The sequence below is a fragment of the Pteronotus mesoamericanus genome, unplaced genomic scaffold (genome assembly GCF_021234165.1).
Source record: "Pteronotus mesoamericanus isolate MK-2021 breed Mesoamerican mustached bat unplaced genomic scaffold, CSHL_Meso_final contig_163, whole genome shotgun sequence".
Taxonomy (NCBI): Eukaryota; Metazoa; Chordata; class Mammalia; order Chiroptera; family Mormoopidae; genus Pteronotus; species Pteronotus mesoamericanus.
This window is the reverse complement of record NW_026555064.1, coordinates 517,652-538,282: the sequence shown is the minus strand read 5'-3', so window position 1 is coordinate 538,282 and position 20,631 is coordinate 517,652. Positions and strand designations below refer to the sequence as shown.

General features: G+C 35.3%; 1 protein-coding gene across 1 annotated transcript in view; it reads right to left on the bottom strand.

Moving 5' to 3' along the window:
• Positions 1-3,221: 3,221 nt before the first annotated feature.
• TLL1 (tolloid like 1) overlaps positions 3,222-20,631 on the bottom strand; it is a 150,993-nt gene continuing 133,583 nt past the window's right edge. The window contains exons 19-21 of the mRNA XM_054562215.1: positions 11,983-12,196; positions 6,937-7,187; positions 3,222-5,465 (exon numbers count right to left, since the gene is read on the bottom strand). Of these exons, the coding sequence (XP_054418190.1) occupies positions 5,334-5,465; positions 6,937-7,187; positions 11,983-12,196 (597 nt within the window). The 3' untranslated portion in view covers positions 3,222-5,333. The remainder of the gene's footprint in view (positions 5,466-6,936; positions 7,188-11,982; positions 12,197-20,631) is intronic.

The window sequence follows — 20,631 nt, the reverse complement described above, 5'->3', positions numbered from 1 at the left end:
AGGAAAATAAAGTCACTTTAAAATAGAGTCTAATTCTAATTAAGTAAATCTGCAGACTGTCATGGAGTCTCTCTCTGTGTCAGTTTGAGACAGACTTGGTAATGCAGGTCAGTCTCTTTAGTTTTCAAAACGGGATGCCGCCTGCCCCCGTGCATCTGGAGCTTAAATCACGTGGATACTTCTGTCATCAATGGGGAGGTGAGAGCTGCCCTCAGGCCCTGGTCGCAGGATTCCGCTGGAAACAGACTTCAAAGCAGCACTTGCCCAAGGCTTACTTGAGAGTGGACAGGTCTACTCTAAGGACATGTGAAATCTTTACTCTTGAGTTTCTCTAAGCTCTATCCCTGTGTTAAGGCAAATGTCAGGTTTTAAAAGAAAAACGGTCTGGATCACATTATGTCAATTCCCTATAGAGGGAATTTTAGCAAGCTAAGATTTCAATGTTGCATTTTTCACTTTGCTCAGTCATAATTTAAGAAACTACAATATGAAAAATATGATGTTCCATTTAATCAGGCTGTATAAAGGACTTAAGATAACTTCAATTAAAATATTCACAATCCATTTTCCTGGAATTAAGGAAAATAAAATATTTATTTCTCTACATAAGGTTCTGTAATGTTGTATATATGGGCACACAACCTGGTTTAAATTCCAACTCTTTCACTTACAGGTTGTGTGATGTTAAACAGATTGTCTCACAGGTGAAATCAGGATAATCATAGTATTAGCCTCATAGGATAGGGGTTACATAGGTTAATATATGCAGAGAGCCTACATGAATGGCGTCAATGAGCTACTACAAAAGCACAGGGAAGACATGACAATAACTTGCACTAGGTAAGCAGCAAGAGAGGTAAAGAGAAGCAAATTGAGCGAGAATTGGGAGGTAAGATTGGCAAGTCTTGATACTGAATTGAATATGGGATGTAAAGTCGAAGAAAGATTTCTGATATTACACTTTAGATTTAGGGGTTATACAACTGGAAGAGAAATTATATCACTTGTAAAAATGGAATCCTGCTATTTGAGAAATATACGTATTGCAGAGTAAGGGCAGAGGGACTGGTGAAGCCATCAGCTTGTGTTTATATAGAAATAACACATAACGACACAAGCAATTTCATTATTTACTCAACACCTTCACCCCGGCAACAAAGGCAAGACAAGACCCAGCTGCCTGGACCTTTTATCTATACATCTTAAGATGAATATTGGCTTCTTAGGTCTTCTCTTTCCATAAGCTTTAATCCAAATATATTTCCACCTTAAAGTCTTCTGAAGTTAGAAGTTGATATTTATTTATTGAATTTATTTAACATACTGTGTTAGAAGGAGGATATAACTATAGGGCTCAAGGCCACCCCTGGAACCCTCCCAACTTGGCCTCTGCACAAATTAGGTGTCCCAGTGTTGAACAAAATCCACATGGTGAGCCTGGGTTCAGGTTGACTCCAATAGTGGACAATGAAAATGGGTGGGTTGAAGGCTGGACAATGTAAAAGGTAGATGTCGCACGAAAGTTTAGAGACTAATAATAGTATCTCACAATGTATCAGAGCCAGCTTTGCCAACAATTGTTTCCTAAGATAATGACTAAATTCCTCAATTTTATTAAGTATTCATCAGCAATGATTTACTATGCACTGAAGCATAAAATGCTTCAATTCATTCACAGACTAGCTTTTCTCTTTTTGATAAGTTTATATTACTCATTTTTCTATAAAGTAGAAGGCATTACTACAGTTCAAGTTATAAAACTTTAGGAGGTAATTTTTTTTTCCTGTTTTTCTCCTTCCAGGCCAGATTTAATAAGTGGTATTAAAGGTTTTCCAGAAAGTAAGTCTTATTCTCATTTTCACAAAATTTCCAAACATTTTGATAATTGCTAAGTAAAAGTCATTTTTAATGTCACACATGACTATAGTTTACTAAATCTAAGCAAGTATGTAATTTAATGTTTCTTTTAAAAATAACTTTTATTCTTAAAATAATAATTATTAGAGGCTTTTAGAGATTTTCTGTATGGGAGAACATAATTTCCTATTTGAGGCTCACCATAAAAAAATACAGTAATAATATAAATGAACTAAAAGAGACTAAGATATTTAAAAACAAAACTAAACAGAATTTGAATATGACACTGTGATATATTAAAATTAGTCTTAGATAGCAAAAATCTAACCAAATAGGCAGATTTCAGGGACTTTGAAAATATAATTTCTGTTTCTCATTAATTTCTTTAAAAATGTTGTTTTATTCAGGTATGTTAAGGCATGGTAATAAACTAGATTAATGACTCTTTAAAATAACTTAATAAAACCATATGACATGGGAGCAGTTTTTTTTCTGTGTATAGCATGTACAGGAGTAAGAACTGTGACAATTAAAGAGAACAACCGATATAGTAATGTAGGGGTTGAAAATAATTTACAAAATTAATTTAATAAAATGTCTAGAACAGTAACAATTATCAACAAAACACTGAAGCTGTCTGTATTTGCACTTAACAACACATTTAAATCAAAGTTGAATTAATATAAAAATAATATGCAGTGAACTGATATCTGACATAAGATACAATAAAAATTCACGTCCACATTGAAGGCCTAAGCTATGACAACATCTCTATATGCTTTCTAAATACCTTTTTACTTCAATTTTTCAATTGTGGAAGCAGCACATTGCAGCCTAATAATGTCAACTGGAATGTCCAAAATATTTCTTAAAGTAGAAACACTACAATTCCCCTAACCAGAGCAGATAAAATAATTTAATGTATTTATTTTAACAAAAGGTCCATGGTTACTAACTTTGAACTATAGGTTTTGTTTTTTTAAAAAAATTTCTAGTACTAACTGTGGTTCTTAAAGCTATCTACAGTTGATATTTGAATTGTCATGCTCTTTCTGAAAGGAATATATTTATCCTGAAAGTTGTACTGTAATTGACCCCTAAAATTTACTCAATGTGGAAAAGTTTCATCATAAAAAAATCTACTATTTATATATGTCAAGATTGATTCAACTACATTTTGTAGGACAAGCACAGATTTCTATATCGGACAAGCTGGGTTTCAGCATCTTACTTTCTACTGTGATCCTGGGAACATCACATACCTCAGTTCCTGAACTGCGAAATGAGAACATCACCACCATTTCCAAAGGGTAGCGTGCAGGGCACAAAAAGCTAGTGCATGTGCCCAGGACCAGGCTAGGCACGGTGTAGTACCCTAGGTGTTAATGTTTTTTTCTTTTTCTCTTTCCCAGTCCTAGTAAATTTTGGTTAATTGGAGATTAGTGAAAAAAATATAGAAGTTACTGGAATAAATCAGCTCCACTAAAAACTCATTATTTTGCAGGCAATAGTTATATATTTCCAAAGTAACATTCAATAAGATCAAAAGATTGGTTTTAAAAATGTATTTACATATTATAATTCATATGGCAAGAAAAGATTCTTTAGGGCAACAATAACAAAAAAACAAATAAACTACACCTGTGTCAATAGGTTTGTAAAATGAAGAAAAACACCCCACTTTTATTAAATGTTGAATGTTCATGGACAGCTAACAGAAACAAAGCTACTTCAAAGAGCAATATACATCAACATCAAAAAATATCAAAATAGAGTTTCTCTGAATGAAAGAGCCGGGTTGTTTTTTTTTTTAAATGGTTGATAATAATTACAAGTTCCCGTTATTTGTCCATGAAACCTCCTAAGAAAGGTGCTGCTTCAGACAGGATTCTTATAGAACTTGGCACATAAACTTTAACTTTTCAAACCACCCACTACTTTTCATCTTCTTATAGCTTCACTCACTCAGACAAGCTCACATATACATACATTAATATTAAAAACACACATGGCTTTAAAGCAGAAAATCATTTTCTACAACAAAAGCATGTCAACATATTTATACTCAGTATTCTGTCCCAGAAATGGACTGTCCTCATAGAGCTGCTAATTAACATATACTATTATGTTCAATATTTCAAAAGATATGTTTCTAGAAGGATCTGTTTGATCATGTGCAAGAATTCTAAGGCATTAAAAGTAGCTGTTCCACAGGACAAGTGCTGCCCTTGCAATGACACACTCTTGATACATTTAACAAGTCTTTAGTCTTCAAATGCCGCCAGCCAGACACAGGGAGACACTCATAGTCTACAAGTGGTTGGCTCAAAGGTCAAAAACTTTGTTTAAAAAATGTTTATGGAATAGCACCATAGAAAGTCTTTCAGAAACAAATTCTTTTTTCCAACATTGCATTTTTAAAAAGTGAATCCCAGGAAGAAAAAAAAAAGAGAGAGAGAGGTCTTTCAATTCTCACAAGGCCTACTTCCACTTCATTTCATTTCATTTTTTTAAATACAACGTTAATCATAACAGCATCAACAGTAACAACTACAACAGATCCACAACAGAAGAAAGACAATAGCAGCAGTGGTAACTTGAGTATGAGCCATTTGGCAGTCACTTAGAAGAATCCTGTTCACACCTGTTGGGAATTTTCTCATAAAGTTCATAAGACATCGCAAGGCTTCTTGGATTTGGTGTGAAAAGGCAGCATTTCCACTGAAAGAACTGAGTTTATTGATCAACTGGGCACTTTCCAGCACTTAAATAAATGATGTCTACAGTTTAACTGCAATAATAGAAACTTTTGACATTTCAAACTTGTCAAAATATCAGTAAAATAAAGTGGTCTCAAGATGATTTGTGTTTCAAAGAGGTTAATCTGGCCTGCAAGTGAAAATAATGAAGCTGAAATATTCCAGTTTCCAAACATTGGACCCACCTACATTTAAAATACAAATCACCCTCTAAAGACTGCCATTTCATAACTAACCTTATATGGATCTGGTTTACACTGCGTCCAAGATACAAAGTCAAAGCAATTATCCTAAGAAACAAGGAGAGGGTTTTCTAGTTTATGACCTGCAAGATCATTTTATTTCCCCCAAATCTTGTAAAATTGTCAAAAAGAACACTCTGCAGGGTCACAGGCCCCGACCCTAACGGTCTGATTTGTGAGGCATCTGTGTCAAGCTGTGAACAAAAGCTTGTGGAGTCTTCCATGAAACACACGATGCCCTTTCACCAGCTTTATTTATATCGTCAAGCATGGAGTTCAGATATCCTAGTAACGCCGATCAGTGTTAGCTGGAAATGTCTCTTTCAGTACAAAGAGAATTCTGGTCATACGGTTTTCTTCTGTTATCATTCATTATATAAAACATTTGTGCTAATATCTTCATTTAATAAAAAATAGGTCTTCTCTCCATTACACATATTCCTTTATTTTCTGGAGGAGGTTTTGGTATTAGTTATTATTGGGTATGCATGATATCTGGATATCTAATGCTTTTGTATCTTATATGAAATCCTTTCTTGTTGATTGTGTCATCAGTGTGGAAATGAATTAAAACTGCATCTCCGATTGAATAGATCTCTTCTGGTGGCTGAAGAAAAAACAACAAACAAATGAATGAACAGTAGAATGAGTCCTTTTCTCTTTAATGTAATTCATGTTTGGGAATTTTTTGAGGGGGTATATAATTTAGTCATTTTAAAGCCATAACAAGTGAACACGAGTGACTCCTTCATTTCACAGAGGGGAAACTTGAGTTTTCAGAGGAGCAAATGACATGGTCAAGGTCACATGGCTAGACAGGGACATTGCTGGGCTTTGAACATACATAAATCTGTTTCTAAGTTCTGGAACTTGGTGTATTTTCCCCCAAATTTTTAGGCCAAGTTCCTTTGATTTACAAATAAAGTGAAGCCGAGAGGATAGAGAGCCATTAAACTTGTTTCAAGGGCTGTTCTGAGGAAGAGTCATATCCAGAATCCAAACTGTCCATTCCTTCTTGTTTGAATAATATAAGTTCTAAGAAGGCTTTTGGTTTCTTTTCAGTTGCTATTTGGACAGGAGGTTAATAGTATCATTTAAGTAATAGATACTGATAAACATTCAAAAACTTGGGACTAGTATCTTCCTAACAAAGTATATATTCAGAAGACAATTTGATATTAGTGCAGTAAATTGTGGGGGGAAAAAGCACTGAGAAAATGTTAAGCTTTTCGTTTCTTCCTCTCTTTTTTTGTTTTTTATTTTTAGGTTCTAGTCCAGTAGATCTGGGGTCCATCCTGAGAGTCTGATTTTAAAAAAATATACATACAATTTATTTATTTATTTTTAGAGAGAAGGGAAGGAAGGAGAAAGGGAGAGAAACATTGATGTGAGAAACATCTATTGGCTGCCCCTTGTATGCACCCTAGCCGGGGACTGAACCCATAACCCAGGTATGTGCTTTGACTAGGAATTGAACCAGTGACATTTTGCTTTGTGGCATGATGCCCAACCAACTGGACCACACCAGTCAGGACTCTTTTTTTTTATTTCTCATGGTGACTCACTCTGACCTGTATCTGGTGTTTTGTCCTATACACAAGTGACACTCTGCAGTTGAACAACATCCAGCTGAGCACACACACCAGTGGGGGACCACGCCAAATATATTTGTTGTAAAGAGAATATCAATCTGAATGGTGTGCACATTCTTTTTTCTTTTATGTTTTAATTTAGGGAGTGACAAAATTGTCAAATGTGTGTATAAGTATATTCCATTTATATTATTAAAAATTTAAATATTCATTGCATTATAAAACCAAAAACATAAAATTTAGAATGTGGACAGTAACAAGAAATTATAACTACTGAATTCATCTGTCTTATTTGCTATTTTTGAATAAATTCGTAAGAGATGGGAAGTGGTAAGAAGTGGCAAGGCAGGTTATAATGTGTCAAGCCAGTCATAATGTAACTTTTTTTTGTAAAAACACTGCTGTTTGGTATATGTTACAGGGGCAATCACGAGTCAACAGGCATTTTTTATCACGTCTATGGTATCCTGCTGGCACGATATTTACCCCTGATCCACAGAAGCGACCGAGCCCCACCGCTGTCGAATCGAGCCCACCAAAGAGTTCAACGTAGTCATAGCCACAGTCAGCCTCTTCTTCTACTTCAAAAATCGGGAAGGATAACTCCAGTCGTGAGCTCCGTTCTGCCACTAGCAGCCACTCACAGTCGACCTGGGCTGGGTAGTTGTTATCGCCAAACTGGGCGTGCGAGTACAGGTCCCCCGGAGCGGACCCGGCTCTCAGGCGGCCGCCGCACTCTGCCGGGGGGGGGGAAGAAATGAAAACAGTGAGTTCGAGAGTTCGAGGAGGTCCAATTTCTTTCTTTCTCTTTTTAATTTTAAGTTATGATTTTATTTTTTTAACTTTATTTTTATTGTTGACACTGTTACAGAATTTCAATGGAGTCTAACCCTTCTCTAACTTCTAAATTTATTTCTGGCTGAAAATGACAAAGACATTATTATTCAATATTATTGAAAACTTCAGGAAAATGGCATAGTTTCAAAAAAAATGATTTAAAATATTCCAAAGGGTCCTGCTTTTGTTTATCTGTTTCAGTGCACAACTGCATTCCTATAAATCACTCAAAGAGTCCTATGCATTGTGTCCTATGGGTTCCTATGGATGACTCAAAATAATAAATCTGGAATTAATTTTCCAACCATGAAAAGAAAAAAGAAGAGAATTTAGTCTGCAGGATCAATTTTTAAGGACCAACATTTGATTATTACATAAAAGAGGCGTGATTTTTATACGCCCTGAGAGAAATACCATGAGCAGAAAATACCAGGCAGCATGAGGGCACTTGCCCGTGAGTGCTCCTAAAATATGTTCCATGTGTCATTTAGCACAGCCCCTTTAAAAGAAGATTTTTAAACAGGGCAAACACATTTCCTGCAAATATCCCAATTCATTTACTGAGTCAGAAAAACATAAACAGAGTAGTTCAGCAGGTCAGCAATACCATTTTTAAATGGACTGTTTGAAAACACTTTGCAAGCTGCTGGAGCATCGTCTACAGAATTCTGGGAAATGGAAAATGAAGCTCAGTAAGGAAGGGAAGAGAAGCCCAGGGGTGGCCTTCATTTTAATTTGGAAAGACAAGTTTGTTTATTTCCTGGTGAGGTCCTGTAATTTGACCTATAAATGCTTTTAGTGGGCATTCTAATTTGAGTTAGATCAAAATAATTTCCTTTCTAAAAAGCTTAATAATGTATCATTTGGTTTTTAATGGCACTGCCAGACAGTGTGATGGCCTGTGCTCCGGAGAAGTCCTACCAGACAGGGCCACATTTTAAAACACTACTTTCCCTCCACATTTCCCTCTTTTTTCTTTATCATAGGTATCTTCTGAGCAAATACACAGGATTTTTTAAATGAAAAGCTTTGTTTCTTGCAATTAGTTTACTTAAAACATTTACTCCGTGATTAAAGTAAATTTGGACCTACAAGAAATCAGCTCTACTGTCAGAGAAACAAGAGTCTCCAATAAAGTCCATTTCCCATGGATTCGGGTGGTAGTGCTTAAGGAAAAAAGAGCCATAAAGCAATATTGAAAGATATTTCCAATCACCTGGTTACAAAATTCATAATGTTAGAAGCTTTCCTTGTGGATACAATTAAAATTGTATGCAGAAATGTATATTTAGTGACACAAATGAAAATATATACCTCAGGGCCCATTGATAATAGGCACATGTTTTCTAGAAGGCAGTAAATAATGCACTTTATAAATGTAGCAAAAAAGTGGACAGATATGGTATTGGACTTGGCTGTCTTGTTAGTAGAAACTGACTGAAAATCAGTTTAATTTATCAGATTGTAAGCCGTCCACAGGCAAGAATTCCTTCTATTTTCCTATAAATCCCCTCAAATTTCTAACTTTCCTTCATGGATTACTAATACCATACACTGTCTATCCAAAGACTGTGCTAAATTAATATTTGATGAAAAACTGTGGAATAAAAGCTTGTTGAAAAGAAAGCTTTAGGTAGAAACACATAGCAGGCAGCATGTAAGAATATTTCACAAGATGTGGCTACTAGAAAGTAAAATAAATCTACCCAGTGTAAAATAAATCTACCCAGAAAATTCCAAGAAAGCTGGTTAAGGGAGTGCAAAATTTATACATGAAGGAAAATAAAAACACACATACAAACAATAGCAAATAAGAAAACATTGGGAAGCCAGGACTCTAATTCCAACTGTTATTTTTTGAGTTACAGAGTTGTCATTTAAGTTTCAGTCTCAGAATCCTCATTTCTAAGAGGACAGTGCTGGATCAGACAGTCCCAAGGCACACATTACTTAACAAAATGAAATTGCGGTTATTCACATGGGTAATTTGAATGGATATGAACTGCATAGGGGAAAAAAATGAGACTCATCAAGTTAGATTCTTTGGACAGAGGATTCGTTTAAAACTTACATGTGGAAGCATTCAATCTCTACCTATTGCTTCAAATACAGTGGTCCATTTTTGTATTGGTTTCCCATCTCATCCAAAATTTGTACATTAAGATAAAATATACTGTAGTGAAAAGTACATAAACTTTAGAGACAGCATTAGGATAAAAACCAGGCTTTGACATAATTTTAGAAATCTTTGCAAATTAATAACTCCTCCGGATTTTCAATTTATTTGAAAACTAAAAATAGCCCTGGCCAGGTGGCACAGTTGGTTGGAGTGTTGTTCCATACATCGAAAGGTTGCTGGTTCCATCCCAGGTCAGGGCATGTGCCTACATTGCCGGTTTGAGTTCCCAGTCAGGGTGTGTATAGGAAGCAACCAATTGATGTTTCTCTCTCACATGGATATTTCTCTCCTTCCCTTTCCCTTGCCCTCCCCTTTCCTCTCTCTCTAAAATCATTAAACAATAAATTAAATAACAGCTACATCATATAGCTCTTTTGAACATTTAATGTTTATAAAGTATATGTACAAATATGTGCCTAAGATGGTGGGTACTAGACTTATTGAGGATGTCATTTATTAAGTTATATAAATATCTAACCATTATGTTATACACTTGAAGTTAATATAATATTAAATACCAACTTCAATTAAAAAGTAAAAATATATACAGACTTAGAGTCTACCAATGGATTCTTATGGGTAATATAAGTACTGCAACTAGTCTCCACAAGTAGATGCCAGCAACTGAAGGAGTCATGGAGTTCTATGGCTGTAAGAAACCTTGAAATTATTACTTTACAGGTGAGGAAACTGAGATCCAAAGAAATTATCTTTTCCCAAATTCCCAGGTAAGTAATGGCATAGTTTTATCAAAAACCCAGAGGTACTGACACTATGGAACATAATACAATCTTTATCATCCATTCACAAAGAGTAAAATGAAGTTTCCCCTGTTAAAGAAAATTTTTATCATGCTAAAAAAGGGAAATGTATACATAGATCACTTTAAAATACTGTATTATCAGCTATTTAAAAAGTTTTGATATCATGTTTTCACACGGCATTCTTGGAAACTGTGATAGCCAGAATATTAAACATATGCCATGAATGTCAGAAAAATATTGACAGAGTAATGGGATTCCAATTTTTCCACCCCTTCAACACAGGACAAACTATCAGAAAAATGTTTAAAGAGTAAATGTAAAATGTATGGGAAATCCTTCATTAGTATGAAATATATGGTCTATAAAAGATTTTTCTCAAACCAAAATATTTATATTAACCATAAAAATTATTAATATGCATTATTTTTGAGTCCAATCATTACTAATATAAAATCAGACAAATATTCTGACAATTAATATCCACGTTCTTACAGACGTCAATGTAAATCTGTGCTCATACTAAAGCATATTAGAGTGAAAAATAATATCGGACAATAAAATGATTAAAATTGATTTCTTAAACAAAATGAAACAAAAAGAAAAGCACTCAGCGTGAAACTGTTGACAAAAGTTACTTCACTAAAATTGTTTCATGGATGAATATGCAGACTAGTGATTTTCAACTGGTGTTCCACAAGAATTTTAAGAATTTTTAAAACATGCGATACCTGACTATTTTTTTGGTCAGGGGCACTTAGATAGTCCCTTAGACTCTCAAATTTTAAAAAATGAAAATAGCCAACACAGCCATAGCTGTCCGGGGTGAATGAATCAAGATTATACCTTTTTTTTTTTGTCAGATTGTCAAAAAATATAATATGTTTTTTGGTGTACCACAGAATTTTAGTAATTAGTTTATGTGTGCCATGAGATGAAAAAGTTTGAAAATTGGCCATGTAGACTATTTTTATCATGTTCTACATCAGGATAGTTTTCTCCCAGAAATGTCTTAGTAGTTTATATATAGGTAATGCCACTAGATGTCACTATAAGCTAAATGACTTTAGTAAACATCTGCAACTAACTGATTTAAAAAAAAAAACTTCAAAAAAGGACATTTCCTACACATTTATGAAATATATTATTAAATTGGCCCCAATTATATCAACGTTATTCTACATTTTTGCCTAAAATTTTCCATATTTTTCTAAATTACATTTTATTTCTTAAAAGATTTCTAGAAGAGCTATAGTCTGTTGTGATCTGGTTTACAGACTACTGTGCTGCATACCAAATAAAAGGGGGAAAATGAGGCTCTGGAAAATGAGATAAATCCCAAGTTTAATTTACAAAAACATATTAATACAAAAACTAGCTAACCAGGTAGGGTTTAGAGAACACATAATTTTTGAATACTAAGCTATAGATTTCTGTGTGTTAAATATGACATAATCAAACTGTTACAGTTAATGTGAAATACATTATAGAAATACTTAGAAATAGTTCTACTTGATCATAATTGCATTTGAAAGAAACTATTGGGTTTCTTTCTAAATGTTCATGGACTACAAAGCTATTTACGTTGGATGCTGAGTGGTTCTCAAATATTTCACACAGTGCTTCAGTGAGATTTCTTTTGGCATGTCTGGAGATCCATTTATGATCCTGTTATGGGATCCACCCATATATGAATTCAGAGGAAGAAAAACCTGGATCTTAGCAGAAAAGAGAAGCAGGCCCTGATTTGCTGACCTGTAGAATGTGTAGCTTGAAAGCCTTTTCTTTGAACAGATGCATCAGAAACAAACCGAACAAACATTTTATTTCCAGTAGCCACTAGGGGCTCTGGGATCTTGCTGCCACATAGTCGTCCAAGAATTGGTGATTTTTCTGTTTCTCCATCAAATACTTCCAAGTGATCATAAGCACATTCTTGATGCTGCTCTATCTCAAACTCACTAAAGGCCTGTTTATAAAGAAAAAAGAAAGAAAAAAAAAATCACATATCATTAAGAATAGGCTCTCGTTTTTGAAACAGAAATACAGATAAATAAAATATGTTCAGACCATGTAAATGATAATCCATGTAGTACATTATTGAAAGGGCTGTAAAATCAATAGATTGTAAAAGCTCTAGGAAAAACACAATGAGGAAAAAAAATGTAGTAACTCCATGCGAGAGTCTACCATTCAACTATTATAACTAATTCTACTATTGCAATTAGATCTATTCCAGTATCGAGACAATTTAGGATAACAAAATAATATTTTATTATCAATTTAATTCTGAATTTTTTATGAATGCATCAGAAAATTTTCAACCATTATATTAAAAAACTTCTTCCAGTTTTGATGATTGTAAACTATTGAACATCATCTTATATTTAGGCACCTAAACTAAGAAGAAAAATCCATAAAGTAATTATCGTATTTTGACAAAAATTAAAGGCAGTAAATTTTAATAGGGTAACTAAAACAAGGGAAATTTTCATTATACATTTCTTTCTTTAGATTTTACAACTCCTATTATTAGAAAATACTAACATGTCTTTAGGATAGATTTTTAAATTTACTTTTCGGACAGATGGTACATTTGTTTTAATATTTGGAGTCTTATAAAGTTTAGGTGCTTTGTCATTTAAAAATCATCCTAATTGACCTGTGTAGTAATTTTTATGTGTAGGTCTTCTCAAATTTTTAAAATAAAAATTCACTAAATATATAACATCAAATATCACAAAGAAAGGTTTAATTGTGATGGACTAAAAATGACATTGTCCAAACTATTAATAATTCCAGGAATTCTAGGTTATTTGCAATTGCCAATTTAGGTGTTTTTCTTTCCTCAGAAAAACCATCATATGTTTAAAAAAATAAGCCATTACTATTATTTAAGTCTAGAGAGTAAAGCTAAAGAAAAAAAAGAAAGATAATAACCTGAGGAAATATATGATATACTTGAAAATTCATTAATTTTGGTACAATCCCTGAAGCATAAAATATTTGCACATAAACTTTTTATATACATGTTTCCTTTAATGCAATTTTGTGAAGTGATCATAATTCTCAGTTTAACTAAGACATACAGTGTCTTAATTTTCAAAGAAAAAGTAACTAAGAACAGTTCTCTCTTGGTAAACTGTTATCTATTAAATTCTACACCACTGTCTACTTTCACTTCTTACTTTGGGGGAGTGAGAGACTAAATGAAAAAAGCAATTTATATTAGAGTGTAGAAGAAAGGAATGAATGGTACTTAAAAAAGATATAAAAGAAAGAAGACTGATCTTTCCTGTCCCGTTCTAATTTATAAAAAAGTGTAAGTTAAAAATGTTATAACAAGTAAGCATTAGAGAATCATTATTTGTTATAATCATTACAGGTAAAAAGGAATATTCCTTGCATTTGACCAAAGACACTGGATAGTGCATAAAAGACTGTCACACAAAGAATTGCACTGGAAACAAACAAACAAAAACAGTTCAGGAAAACGTAGTGAACAGAGTTTAATTATCTGGAAACACAATATTCAAAGTAGATGACCACTGAAGGAGTTTGTCACTTTTTAGTCTCTATAATCCAGTGGCAGAGAATGAGGAGGGTAGACATGGATATAGGAGAACCTAAATAGATGGTCGGCTGAATGTCTAGATAAGTCTGTCCATACTTTTGCCAACCCACTCATCCCATGTTTATAGCCAAACCCTTAAGTGGAAATGCTTTTGAAGTGGCAGACCAGAACAGCTTTTTTTCAGCCTCTCATGATGATCACAGGAATCATCAGCTTCTCTAATCCCTCTGTCTACAGTCTTAATATCAGTTTGTAACTGTTAAAAAAAAACAGAGAAAATTGGCTTAACTGCACCCAGAGAACTTTGTTAAATATGAAATCAAGCCTCTAAATTGTAAAATTAATATTATTTCAAGAGGAAAATAACAATCGGAAAGCCATGTCAACTAATTGTCTCTTTTGAATGCAATTTGGAATAATTAACCAATAAATATAAAGAAGAGAGAAAGCAACTGTGTAGGAAACTGTAAGAATGATGAGGGCAATGGCATTCGAAAGCATGGATTAGAAGTAAAAGTTAAACATGGGATCAGAATTAACAGACCACACACGTTCAGTCCATTGATCGGTCCATTGAAAGCTAAGTGAATGAGATAACTGAGTGACTATTCCCTCCCTAATGAGATGCAGGATGTCTGGGGTAAACCATAACATCTGCTTCATAGAACAGAGTGACACAGCACAAGTGGCACTGAGCCGGGGTGCGGGGGGCATACTGACACCTGGTCTGGGGCCAACTGGCTCCAGCTTTTTATCAGGTTACTAATGGAATCAGACTGACTCTATAGGAATCAAATTAGGCAAAGGTTTTGTAGCAACATATTCTCAAACAAGGCAAACAACTCTCACTCATTAAGCTATTAATGAATTTTCCTCTTCGAATTGGTAGCAGCATGCTAGGTTGATAGCAAAGACCGGGTGGTCCTTTTCCAGCAGTGAGCCGAACCCGAACGCTCTGCCACACACAGGCAAAAGCGTGACTAGCTCCACACGCTGAGATCTCATAAATCTGGCCCTTAATATCATCGAGATATCCATGTTTAGGGACCTCCATTCAGACTGACTTTGCCTCAATATAAAATATTTCTAGGCCACAGAAAAGTATTCTGGGAGCCCATGGGAAATTAGAAATCTTTAAGAGTACTTTCTAGAGTTTCCATAGATAAAGATACACAATTTATTACTTCATTCTATGACACATACTGAGTCATGAATCTCTATATCTAAGTAATATGAACATCTCCAGCCACCAGGGACCAATGCTACAGAAATGCCCCCTAGACACTTAGATACCCCAAAGGTCCTGCCCTTTTTGGGGGGACTTCTAAATATTTTTATTAAGCCTTTACACTAATACTATACAGACATTTTAGTATTCAAACTTAAACATTTCTCATTCCATGATTATAGTTCTATGATTTTAAGCTTACTAATCTAGGTTTTCAGAAAGAACCAAGAAAGAGGGAATAACTGTGAGCTCTAGTCAGGAATCTTAATAGATTTTCCACGGCACAAAATAACAGATTAAGGAGTCCCATTCAAAAGAAATAAAATTGAACCCTCATTCTAGGCTGCAGAAAGAATAGCTTTATGTTGCTGGAACACCCAAGCAAGCCTAATCGACCGAGCTGGCCACCAGCCAGGCGTGCACACGCGGGACCCTCATGTGAACATCTGTGGAAGTGCTTTTATTGAAAATATGGGCACTGGCTAAAGGATAAGGCCATTCAGTCACTATGTATATTCACAGAGGACAAGATAATAAAATGATAGTGCTTAATGCAGAAAGAAAATTTAGCCAAGGTGTCCATTTAAGAGAATTAAAGAGACTAATGCAATTTGAGCAGCTGTGCAATAAGATTCAGGGCTCCCTAGTCCCAGCCACCTTTTGCCTTTTCCTGTCTCAGTAAGAACTGTCATTTGGTTTCCCACACAAGATATTGGAAGAATTAGAAGCCACTGGGGGAAAAAAATGTCACAGTGGAATACAAACCCCAGTCTTCTAATTCAAAAAGTCCCTTTTTCCATGAGTCCTCTATAACTGTGATCAATATGCTCTTTATGGATTTACGGTAGAGGATTATATAACACTTGTGGATGTTTTTGTTTTCTAAACATCACATATATGAAACTAAAAATTGCAACTATATAACTTGGCAAAACTCTAGGTGATGATACAACAAATAAAAATGACATAAGTACATTCTCCTGTTGCTGTATATCCCTTTGCCTGGAACTTTGTTTCAGTACTGTTTGTTTTGTTTTTAATGAAGAGGAATTTAAAATAATCAAAAAGGTACCCAAAATTTGATGATTGGTTTAGCCTCTCAAAACCAAAACAGGATGAGGCCAGAAATAACAGATCCTTGTCCTTATTCATTCAGAACTTTATCCCATTTTTAATAAGAAGAGTTTTCCACATATCTTTCACCCAAGATTCCTTTTACTTTGTAGCTGTCATCATATGGTATCTCATGATTAAACACACACCTACATACACACTAAAAACAAAGCAAATCTAGCAGTTTGCTGTTGTTGCTATAGCGAAAGACCACAAGCTTAGTGGCTTAAAACAATAGAAATGTACTGGCCTAGGGCTGTGGAGGTCAGTAGTCCATAAAAATGGGTGGGCAGCACCGTGTTACTTCTAGGGACCCTGGGTGAGAACCTGTTTCCATGTATTTTTCCAGCTTCTGAAGGCTGCTCTCAGTCCGTGGCTCACGTCCACTTCCCCTGTCTTCAAAACGAACAGTGTAGCATCTCTCCTCTCTGACCTCCTGCCTCCCTCCCAGAAGGGACCTTCTGATACCAGGGAGCCCACCCAGATATTATTCCAGCATAATCTCTCCATTTTGAGATCCTTACTTCAATCGGCTCCTCTTGCCATGTAAAGTAACATGTACAGATTCTGGGGGTTAGGACGGGGCCATCTCTGGGGAAATCGGGACAATGATTCTACCTGCCACAGAAAGTAAGTCCAAATGCTTTCACTCTGTGCTTCTCAGGAAAATGAGCACAAACACTTATGAATCCATGATTTCAAACTGTTTTACCCCTGGCCTTCTTAGCTTGGGTCAGTGAATTAAATCCCAAAGGGCAAACAGAGCCTGTGGCCTGTTTCTGTAATTAAACTTTTACTAGAACACAACCATATCCATTCATTTGTGTACTGACTATGGCTGCTTTCACGTAAAGCAGCAGAATTAAATTGCTGCCACACAGGCGACTCAGTCTATGAGTCTATAATATTTACTATCTGGCCCTTTAAAGAAAAAGTTTTCTCACAAATAATCATTAGCTACCTTTTTAATTGTCAGAATTTAATTTCAAATTCATAAGGCTACATAAAAACGTGATCACGGTTGAATTACATAGTGGTATAAATTTTTATTATTAATCATTATCATAGTCATTGCTATTTGGATATCACACATAAATATTCATTGTCATTTAATAAAGCACTATGGCAAACATTTTATATACTAGTGTATTTAATATACATGAAATTCATGAGTATTAGCTCCAATGTGCAGATAAAGAAATTAAAACTTTAAAGAATACGTTCCCAAGATAACATCACTAATAAGCAGAAGTGCTATGATTTAGACCCAAATCTCTTCAAGTTCTAAATACATGTTCCTAATCCCTCCATATTTCTCTTGTATATTTGTTTCCTTCATCATTATAAGATTGTCTTACTAACATGATTTTTTTTACATTTAAATTACTATATATGTGCACATACACAGCAATTTTGGATCTCTTTCTTCTCTGATGCAGGATGCTATAATTAAAAATAAGATTAAATGTAGAGACAGAGTGGGCTTGAAGGTGTTTATACACCTGCTAGTTTTATAAACTTGCTCAGGGACCTAAACTGCCTGAGACTGCTTTCTTACTTACTAATCCTGATTCTTACAGTATTTTATAAGAACATGATTAAGGGGGGAAAGTGGAATCATTATTATGCTCTTATTCAGAAACTTGGAATGGCAAAAGTAAGTTTTTTAACAAGTCTGCCAGAGAATTCTGGTGCAAGCCAATATTTGAGAAAACCTGGCTTAGATTGTAAGTACTTGTACTAAAATCACAGAATCAAATACTTAAAACAAAGATCCATATTTGCCTCAAAGCTCTCATTTTCCTTCTGAAAATTACCTTTCATAGGATAATGACAAGTATAATCATTGTTGAACAGACATGCTTACGTCCTGATCCTCAAGAAAATATTTGCATAAAAAATAAAGCCTGTAATTTACAAAGGAACAGAGTTAGAATTGGAAGGGATGTTTAATAAGCTGGAAAGCATATAATTGAGAATGGATAAAGTATTGTCAAACTGAGGGATATGAGGAGTTCTGCTTCCCCTTGGATAGAAAAAGCTGGAAATAGTGTTGTTTTTACTCTACTAGGAAAAACCCATGTGAATTAAAAAAAAAAATCACACCATTGCTGAACACATCCAAGAACTGAAGACATTAGTCAACCAAGTTGTATCAAATCCACTAAATCTCAGGCCCCTCCAAGAAGAGCTGAGACTTAAGCACCTGCTCACAGTGACAGAGTTCAGAAGGAAGAGATACTGCATGCCTCACAACTGGGTAAGAGGCATTCAGCTACAGTTTTTAAGGGGTTGGTAAAGATCAGGTGTGAACGAGGGTAAGAGTATAAAACCCCTGGGACATGCAAACGCAGGGAGTTTGCAACCACTCACAAGCTCTTCTCCATGACCTCAGCGACCTCAATCACCTGCTCCTGAGAAAGGCTGTGAGCACAGCAGGAGATGGTCACTGCCTTACTTGGTGTTACAGGCTTGAAAAGGGGAACCAGTCGCTGTCATGAGAAAAGCAGAAGCCCTGTTGCAACTCTTCTCTGGGAAGGAAAGCCTTAAGCCTCAGGGAGAGCAGCAGAAAACCCTGTCACCCTCCGGGCAAAGGGATAGAGCTAGCGTAGCCAGGGGAAATGCTCAGGACTAAGTTAAACTAAACTAAAAACATTTCTACCCGGGGGGAAGTCCTGGGCTCAGGATCTTATACCAGTAACATTGGAGATCTACTATGGCTGCAAGGGGGCAAAGGAACTCCCCCCCGGAAGACCACCTAGAGCTACAAGGTAGAGTGTGGTTGCCACTGAGAAAGGACATTCCTAGGACCTAAAAACACAGAGCCTGTCTACAGAGGAGGCTGTGCTAAGACAATAGAAAACCCCCTGCCTCACCACCAGATTAGCAAGCACCCAGCAACGAGCAACCACAGTCTACTGCGGGAAAAAGAAAGAAAAATTCATGGAGGATATAAATGGGGAAGTGATAGATGAAGGACAAACACTAAGCAAATGCCTCTTAAAGGAATTTGAAGGCAATGGTAATCATAAGAACATGAAAACCCAAAGTCAGCCTAATAACTGACTAGATTCACTCAACAGCACCCGCCACCATATACACACATACACTAATAGCCTAAGAGAAGAGATGTGTCTACTTTCAGACATAGTCTCTACTATTACACACAGAGAGTCTGGTGTTTAATAAAAAACATGACATGCAGAAAGGCAAGAAAAAATGATAAAGTTTTAAGAGATAAAATAACAGAATAGACTCAAACACAACTCCATGTTTAAACTATCAACAGAATTTAAAGTAACTATGATTAATTTACTAAAGATTCTAATAAAAATGCAGATAACATACAAAAATAGGTGGGAAATTTCAGTGGAGAGATTGTGTTTTAGAATGAATTACCTTTCCCCTTAATTCATGTTAAAGCCCTAAACCCCAATGTGACTGCACTTGGAGAGAGGTCCTTATAGGAGGTATTTAAGGTTAAATGAAGTCACAAGGGTGAGGCCCTAATCCTATGGGGCCAAAGTCCTTATAAGAAGACAAGGAGATGCCAGAGCCCTCTCTCTCTCTCCGCGCACACAAAGAGGGAAGGCTGTGTGAGGACAGAACAATGAAGCGCCGTGTATAAGCCAGGAGAACAGGCCTCACCAGACACCAACACTGACAGCACCTGATCGTGAACTCTGAGCTTCCAGAACTGTGAGAAAATACATTTTTGTTGTTTTAGACTCTCTGTTATGGCGGCCTGAGCAGACTAATACACATGAGAACTAAAATAACAAGTCAATGGAAATACTAGAGATAGAAAACATAATAAGAAAGTTAAAAATGCCTTTAAAAAGCTTAGACAGCAAAAGAAACAACCATGGAACTTTTTAGGTTCATAGAAAGTACTGAAAGTTAGGCTTAGAAAAGAATGACAAAAAATTAACAGAGCATCCATGAGTTATTGGATACTATGAAACAACCTCGTATATGTGTAATTTAAGTCCAAGAAGGTGAAGAGAGACAATAGTGCAGAAGAATTTTGTGAAAACTTAATGGTTAAAATTTTTCAAAATTCATGACAGACACCACAATATATGTGGAAGAAATTCACAGACTTCTGAGGAGTAATTACCACACACACACACACACACACACACACACAAACACACACACACCCCCTAGATACATTGAGTTTAAATTGCTGATAAAAAGCAAATGTTGAATGCACACATAGAAAAAAATGAATCATTACTTTCATGGGAATAAAATTCAGGTTTACAATAGACTTACTAGAAACAATGAAAGTCAGAAAATAATAGAGTCAAGGGTTTAAAGTGCAGACTGGAAAATAAAATTGTCATCCTAGTTTTCTATACCCAATTAAAATATCTTTAAATAGTGACACTACCCAGACATACTCTAATATATATGTGTATATATGTATATATACACATATATATGTCTGTACATATATGTATAAAATTCTTCAGAGAAGACTTTG